The sequence below is a fragment of the Triticum aestivum genome, chromosome 3D (genome assembly GCF_018294505.1).
Source record: "Triticum aestivum cultivar Chinese Spring chromosome 3D, IWGSC CS RefSeq v2.1, whole genome shotgun sequence".
Taxonomy (NCBI): Eukaryota; Viridiplantae; Streptophyta; class Magnoliopsida; order Poales; family Poaceae; genus Triticum; species Triticum aestivum.
Window position 1 is genome coordinate 455895124 of NC_057802.1, and position 8816 is coordinate 455903939.

The following is an 8816-nucleotide window of genomic DNA, read 5'->3' on the forward strand; positions in this document are numbered from 1 at the left end:
CATAGTACGGCAACAAAGTCCGAACACTTTTTACAATAATAGTTCGGCACCTCGAATTTAGCATTATATGCATTGGCTCCGAATCACACCAACTGCCAAGATCTAAACATATATGAACAGATCTGGCGACACAAATTCTCACAAGGCCTTCGTTGATGCCAGATCAGATGTCATCGAGGTAGGGAGAGGCCGGAGAGACCTTATTCAAACACGACGACCTTAACTCGTTGATTCCGCCAGGGAAACGAAACCTAAGGAAAAGACAAAAGAAACATACCTCCTCTTGGCGCCGACGAGGCTGCCAGACCGTGGAGAGGAGGGGAACCAAAATGGCGGCGTGAGGTGAAGGAGACACTTGACGGCGGCAGCTAGGGTTGAGAAGGGGTGTTGACAATACTATAAGCAATAAAAAATATCTTGATAAACTGACTCATGTGTGAATAATAATAACAAAAAAATCCCGGAGAAGCTCTTGTTCCTGCTCGGTCCTGCTGTTCAGGCCTGATGGCCAACCAAAATTGCCCACACGGCGGCATGCAAAAAATATCGCAACAAACAGAGCCGACTAGGCTAGACTAATCACCTTCCTGGCCTCCCTGGCCCGTGGGTCCTCACTTCACTGAAACCATCCCGCGCCACCGCACCTCCTTCCCCGGCGACGGCCGCCTTACCGGCGTTCCCCGAGATCTATATACCTCCTCCCCCTGCCCCTTGCCGCTCATTTTCCGCAACTCCGGCTTCCCGTCCCCGCACGGGAAGCAGAGGAAATGGCCATCTCCTCCGCCCTCTCCGATCGCAAGCGCCCCATCGTGATTTCCGTCGCCATCTTCATCCTCCTCTCCTCCCTCTTACTCCTCCTCAGCCCCGCCCCTTCCGCCCTCCCCTTCTTCTTCTCCCCCACCTCCCGCTTCTCCTCCTCCTCCTCCTCCTTCTCCAGGGGCGCCGCTTCAGCGCCTCCCCAAACCCCATTGCCCGTCTCCGCTTCGGCGCCGCCCCAAACCCCATTGCCCGTCTCCTCTCCAGCGCCGCCCCGAACCCCATTGCCCGTCTCCTCTCCAGCGCCGCCCCGAACCCCAATTCCGGTCCTCGCCGACGCATCCCCACACGGAACAGCGTCTGGCGGGAGCAGCAGCAGCGCCGCCGATCTACCCCGACTAGAGGCTGCCGCCACTGCAGATGACGCCGACACCAACGCAACCCAGCTGAGTCGCGGCACGCAGCCCGCTGCCGCTGCACAAGTGAGCACATCGGTCGACACAAAGGAGATCACCACCGGCGTCTCGGGTGGGCGAGGCGCAGAGGGGGGCGGCGTCGGCGGTGGCGGGGAGGAGAAGCCGGTGGAGGTGGCGTCGTGGAAATTGTGCGTGGTGGGGAAGCGGGTCGAGCCCGCGGACTACATACCGTGCCTGGACAACGTGAAGGCCGTCAAGGCGCTCAAGTCGATACGGCACATGGAGCACCGGGAGCGGCACTGCCCCACGGAGCCGCGGTCGAGGTGCCTGGTGCCGCTGCCCGCGGGGTACCGGCTTCCCCTGCCCTGGCCGCGCAGCCGTGACATGGTGAGGATGCCTGCTTGTCTTCTTCGGTAAGCGAGGAAGCGGTTTCGCTGCTTGTTTGTTTATTGAACAATGTATAGTAGCGGCAGTATTTTTATAACATGGCTAATGTGTGCTCCCATGCTCTGATTAATTAATAGGTAGCTTTGTGCTGTGGTTTGCGGTAGTAGTAATTTAATATTGCTAATTTGTGATCTTATGTCCGATTAGAGATAGTGTTGTGCTGTGTGGTTTGCTAGTGCAGTTGATTGTAAGGAGAAATGTGCATATTTGCGCATCCTCCAAATACAATAGAGGGCTCTGTTGGGATTGTACCCTTTATACTCAAATCCTATTATGCCGTCCTACTGTTAGTTTCAGGTTGGAAGGGTGTATATCCTTTTGGTAATACTTATGAATCGTCCTTTTTAACTGCTGCTTGCGAACGACCTTTGGCACGTGGTTACATGTGTATCCACTAGATATTCGGGCATGTATAATAACGTACTTAGGCACTGATTCTTCTATGTTCAAGCTTGCAATAAGCTAGAGCGTGTTTTTTTATATGACATGACTTCTAACCTTGTCATAGCATACTCCTTTTGCAAATTTCAGATTTGGTATAACAATGTTCCTCACCCAAAGCTAGTGGAATACAAGAAGGACCAGAACTGGGTTAGGAAGTCTGGTAATTATTTTGTCTTCCCTGGAGGTGGAACTCAATTTAAAGCAGGTGTGACCAGATACATCCGATTCATTGAACAGGTATATTATTTTGTGCCCTTTATTTGCTTTTGAACTCATGAATTTCCATTGGAATTGCGTATTTATGATGATAAATGTGTTTATGCACATTCTTGGTGATACTTGAACTTTTAAGACGACTGCACACCGTAAGTTCATTGTTTCAGTGACATGCTTCTAAAATCAACATCAAATACATGGTGCATTCCTATGATTATCGGTGCAAATTCATATTTTATGACTTCAGTATTGCTAATATAATAGCTCCCCTTTTTGTTTGCGATATCTCACAGCTTGCAGTCATTCTGTTTCAATAGATCATGCCACAAATTAAATGGGGAACTCATGCAAGAACTGTGCTAGATGTTGGATGTGGTGTTGCCAGCTTTGGTGGATACTTGCTTGACAGGAATGTCATTACTATGTCTATTGCCCCAAAAGACGAGCATGAAGCTCAGATACAATTTGCTCTAGAGCGGGGAATTCCGGCATTTTTGGCAGTGATTGGAACACAAAAACTTCCCTTCCCTGACAATTCATTTGATGTGATCCATTGTGCACGGTGTAGGGTCCACTGGTATGCTGATGGCAAGTACTTTGAACCATTCCTGCTATTTATCAGTTTTGCTACTATTTATTTTCAAGGTTCAGTATTTGCGGAGGAAAGGAATCTGCTCCCAGGATCATACTTATGCTTTGGCCCAGGAGCCGGCCTCCTCCTTAATCCGATCTACCTGTATGCTGATTAGTAGTCAATACACATCTTATGTAATTTAAGTCTATTTTTTTTTTCATTTTGCAGTGCATGTATTATCATTATTTTGCACAAATTATTCCATTTGCACATATCTTTATGTGCTCTAAATATATGAATTGCTTGAGTATTTTTGAAGTGCAAATAAAAATGGGTTCCATATGATTCCAGGAGCATCAAATCCACCTCTTTTGCCGGCCTTGCTTTCTTTAGTTGGTGGCTTGGTGCAAGCATTTTTAATTTACAATTTTACTACCTTGGGGCATACAGGTGGAAAACCATTGTTGGAGCTCAATAGAGTACTCAGGCCTGGAGGATATTACATCTGGTCTGCGACGCCAGTCTATCGACGTGGCAAGAGCGATGAAGATGACTGGAATGGTTAAGATCTATCTTTTCCCATCATAATGATTGTTATCAACATAAATTTTCAGCCTACTATTAGTGTTGAACAAATTATGCATGTTTACTGAACTAGAGATAATTTGTCTCTGACAAGGTTTCATGATCTCTAAGCATATATAATAGCACCATATACAAAAATTATGATCTTGTGTTTACTTTCATTTTGTTATATCAACATGCAAAACCGTTTCTTACCGTCTAACTAAGAACATGAATCCATCAAAAACAATGGACAGACAATGAGGTAGCTGTGTCAGTTGATGTAGTTCATTGGTATGAAAATTATGTTCATTATGCTTGAACCTATACAAGACATATGAATGCTAATCATCTTTTCAGTTAGACAAGTGGTAAGTGGTAAGACTTTTTAAAAATTGGACATCATTTCCACTAAGGTTTGCATTACTACCTAGGAGCTAAAAAATTTGTTTGTGGGCTAATAACCCTGTCTATTTTGCATCCATCCTATGATTTGTGGTGGTCAACTTCTTGCTAATTCGATGTGTTCAACTTCTGGCAGCAATGGTTACTCTGACCAAATCGATCTGCTGGAGGACAGTTGTAAAATCAAAGGATATTAATAGGATTGGAGTTGTTATTTACCAAAAGCCAACCTCAAATTCTTGCTACACTGAGAGGAAAAATAATGAACCACCTCTATGCTCTGGGAGCAATGGCCACTCTCCATGGTACATTTTCTTCGGATGACCTTTGGTTCATATAATTTCACATGCAGTTCAGGCTTGTAATATATGCTAGTCTTATAGTTACCACTGGTTAGGATCATTCTGTCGGATGGATTGCTGCATTGGTGGGCCATGTATGATTTGTGCCATGTGAAAGTAGCTGGCTATGGAGATATAGGCATCAGATAATATTTATGGTAATGTTCTTTTATGCCAGTGATATAATAAATACTAATGTTCTAATGCATCCTATTCAGGTATACTCCTCTCGACAGTTGCCTCTTGTTGCCTGCTCTGTCAAAGTCAGGTGCAGGAAATAGTTGGCCCATATCCTGGCCTGAAAGGCTTAACATCAGATCTTCAACTTCATCTGAGAATTCTTCTACTTGGTTTTCTCAAGAAAATTTTGATTCTGATACAAAAAACTGGAATGGCCTTATTTCAGAAGTATATTCCAGTGAATTTGCAGTTAATTGGTCTAGTATTCGGAATGTTATGGACATGAATGCTGGCTTTGGAGGGTAAGGAAACTCAGTTTGTTCCTTTATGCAATAGTCTTATTTTAACAAGTCATGACATTCATATATGCTTCTGCTTGATCCCGTTGAAGATGTTTGCCCTTTGTTTGCTGAACAGTGTAGACTGTTAGTTGGTTTATATTCTGACTATTGATGAGCACATTTAAGGCACTGCACCCAGTACTTGTCATTCCTTATTGAGAATCTTTTGGTTGTAGAAGACAGGTGGATACTGTTGTTTACTTGTTCTCAGGAATGAATTTAGAAAAAATGGTATCTAGTTGATTGTTACTAGATTGTTAAATTAATGACCTATCTTTAAAGCACATACAACATGTTTACATGATTCCTGATTTCCTTTGGCTGGTTGCGTTTGCTTGAAGTATAGTAATTTTTTGGTTTTACAGCTCCTAATTTCTTTCAAAATGTTGACCACTCTAGTTACATGCTTTGTTTCATGTTAAAATATTTATGAAAGTTGTTTTCTTATTCCAGATTTGCAGCATCACTCATTGATCGACCTTTATGGGTGATGAACGTTGTACCCTTTGATCAGCCAGACACTTTGCCTATCATTTTCAACAGAGGTTTGATTGGTGTATATCATGACTGGTGTGAATATTTTAATACATACCCACGAACCTATGATCTTCTTCACATGAGCTATCTCCTTCAGAGCCTCGCAAATAGGTACACTAGCTTGCCTTGAGTCTTGAATAACCGGTACTGTACATTATAACATTCTTCTGTAGTTGTGCTAGCAAGCTTATGCCTATGCTTTTGTTTTAGGTGTGATATCATTGAAATAGCAGCGGAAATTGATAGGATACTTAGACCTGGTAGATGGTTTGTGTTGCAAGACAATATTGGAATGATCAGAAAAATGGACCGCGTTCTTCGCTCTCTGCATTACAAGACCGCTATTATGAGGCGGCAATTTCTTGTTGCCAGGAAGAGTTTCTGGCGCCCTGACAGTACAGGTTCTTAGTTGCGGTGATTCATGCTTCTCCTCCTTCAGATGATTGGTACAAAAGTACTCTGACAGCACAGGTTCTTACACGTGGTGGTTCCTGCTTTTCCTTCAGATGATTGGTGAACAGAAGTGCCCTGACAGAACAAGTTCTTAATCGTGGTGATTCCAGCTTGTCTTTCGGATGATTGGTAAACCAAGTGACCTGATTCTTTGAATTTTGATTGCATTGATTCTTTGTGTGGCACAGATGACACTTAGGCAGCCCCCATGTAAAGGATCTTTCTCGATTTGTTTGCAGTTAGTGCGATCTTGCCTTTGATTTTGCTGTGCAGAGGTTTTTTGTAATACAACTTAAGCCTATGGCTATAGTAATAGAGTACCACTGTAGCAAATAGTTTAGTGCTAACAAGTTTGTGGGTGCCGGAACGGGAGCATGTCTTGTAGGACCATGCTTCGCTGATTTTGCATTTCAGCAATAAATTTCATTTCGTCCTTCGAAGTACTCCCATCTTGTGCCGTCTATCTTCATTATTTATGTACTCGTGAATCAGGTTGTTGAGCGTGCATTTCAAGACAACTTTCTCTATGTCCAGAACCTCATTCAGAGTCTGCACAGGGCCAAGAAAGGTGCAATCTTCCTGAAGTTGGACATTGCCAAGGCTTTCGACTTCGTCAGATGGGATTGCCTACTTGAGGTGGGTTTTGGTCAGAGATGCCACGATTTAATTGCAATATCGCTTTCCTCCACTTCCTCCCAGGTAATTCAGAATGGCGCACCTGGGCTGCTGTTCTACCACCGACGAGACGACGCTTGCAACAAGGCGACCCCCTCTCTCAATTCCTGTTCTTGCTTGCCATTGAACCTCTACAGCGCATCTTCGCGTGCGTCATTGAAGCTGGTATCTTTAAGCCTATCATGCACAAATTGGCCTCCATCGGTGTAAGCCTATACGCCGATGCTGCCGCTCTTTTCTTAAACCCTTACAAACGGGAGATGAAGGCCACCCAATCAATACTTTCGGCATGTGGGTCTGGGCTTTTCACCAACTTAAAGAAGTCCTCGCCCTTCCCCATTTGCTGTGATGACCAGCTGATCACGGAGGTGCTCTTAGAGTTTGCTAAAACCATTGATTCCTTGCCCTGTAAATACCTTGGGCTTCCCCTTAGCCTTCGCAAGCAACTCGCGTGCTGATTTCAAATATTGATCGATAAGATTGCTGCAAAGCTGGCAGGATGGAGAGGCAAGCTTATGAACAAAGCGGGCCAGCTTACGCTGATAAACTCGGTTCTTACATCTATCACCATCTACTTTTTGATCTTGTTCGCTCCCAGCAAATGGATAATCAAAAGGATCGATAAGCTAAGGAGAAGCTTTTGTTTGTAAAAGCAACTCTAAACTCCTTAATTAATGGATGCGGTAAATCTTTTGCCTCCGTTTCGAAAGAAAATAAGAAGCTTTCTATGGAAAGGTGGCGATGAGGAGGTTAAGAGAACTGTGGCAGTCAATTGGCAGCAGGTTTGCACCTCAAAAAGTATGGTGGGCTTGGTTCGCATGGCAGACTCAACCTCGTCCCTGGTTCGGCATGCAACTGCCTTGCTCTGAATTAGATATGCAGCTTTTCAATGCATCAACCACTGTACGCCTAGGAGATGGGCATAGTGCAAGTTTCTGGAAGTCAAAATGGCTTGATGGGGTTGCACAAAAAGAACTTGCGCTCACTCTTTTCAAGTTGGATCGCAGGAAGAACCATACCCTCACTCGGGAACTGCAAGACCAAAGATGGCTTTGGGAAAATGTTCAGAATGTTACTCTTACTGAAGATCGAGAGGCCATCCACTGGAACTGGACGGAGACTAAGCAGTACACTTTCAGATCAGCCTACTCCGCCAGTTCATTAGCTCTATTGCCAATCCTGAACTTCATTTGATCTGGAGGCCCAAGATTGAAAGAAAAGTAAAATTCTTTCTGTAGACTTCAGCTCAGAATAGTTTGCCTACCACTGACAGGCTTAGGGCACGTGAGAGCACGCTCACCAGTTACTGGCCGTTATTTCTAGTGGATCTAGACTGACCCCACAGATCAATACTAGTTTTTTCTGTGCACTTTGTCCTCACTAGTGCGCACCTGAGACCAATTTCTCAGTCGGTCACCCATCCTGAAATTGCTCCAAGCTAAGTATGCTTAACTTTGAAGTTCTTTCCGTACAGGCTCCCGAAAAAGAAGAAATTCCTTTTGATATGAGTAGTCTATCAGTCCTATTAAGCCAGACTATCAAATACGCCCTCACTCAAGGCAGCGACGTCATCGTCGAGCGACAGGAACGTTTCCTCTTGGCACACGTATGTGCGTCCAGTCTGGCACATGTGTCATGTCGTGTGCCACGATGGGCCACAAATGCCATGCACAACATGACCGCGCCTCTGACCCGCAAATATCCGTGTAACCGCGAGGGTCTACTCTGATACCAACTTGTAACACCCCGAACACACCCATTGGTTACTGTCCGTTACTCCTGGCAGGATCTAGACTGGCCCTATAGATCAACACTAGTCTTTCCCACGCACTTTGTCCTCACTATTGCTCCAAGCGGAGCATGCTTAAATTTGGAGTTCTTTCCGAATGTGCTCTTGGAAAATAAGGAATTCCTTATTGATATGAGTAGTCTATCATCCTTTTAAGCCATGCTATCACAATTGTGATGTTTGTGCCCTCTATGATCAAGAAACAAAATTTACGTACCTTCGTGCAAGAAGTTTGATACAAGCTACAGATCGCCCGACCCTTGTGCTGCCCGACCCACTACTGGAATCCACTTCTTTGCCGTCTGCTAGCTGACGGCAAAGAGCTTCTTTGCCGTCAGTTTCTCCAAAGCAGACGGCAAAGAAATAGCTGATGGCACAGGTTATTTTGCCATCAGCCAGTACTTTGCCGTCAGCTCGCGGACGGCAAAGAGTTCTTTGCCGTCAGCTGGCCGACGGCAAAGAACCTTGTGGGCCCACAGACGCAGGGCTGTGGCTAGGTCAGCTCTTTGCCATCTGCCATTTCTTTGCCGTCCGCTAGGCTGACGGCAAAGAGGGTAGGGGGCCCACCCGGGCACGGCGTTGAATCGCTAACCTCCCCTGGCCGTGAACGCCTGCTCTCTCTCTCTCACCCACCAACCCGCCGCCGCCCCGTCCCCTGTGCCCGTCGCCGCCCCTCCC

The 8816-nt window shown here is 45.4% G+C and overlaps 1 protein-coding gene across 1 annotated transcript; it reads left to right on the forward strand.

Moving 5' to 3' along the window:
- The first annotated feature begins 568 nt into the window (after positions 1-568).
- LOC123079623 (probable methyltransferase PMT23) lies at positions 569-6107 on the forward strand. Its single transcript, XM_044502418.1, has 8 exons — positions 569-1559; positions 2151-2300; positions 2597-2867; positions 3304-3414; positions 3959-4127; positions 4382-4645; positions 5138-5332; positions 5432-6107. The coding sequence occupies exons 1-8, from the start codon at positions 768-770 to the stop codon at positions 5628-5630; spliced, it is 2151 nt and encodes a 716-aa protein (XP_044358353.1). The 5' UTR covers positions 569-767; the 3' UTR covers positions 5631-6107.
- The last annotated feature ends 2709 nt before the right edge of the window (positions 6108-8816 follow it).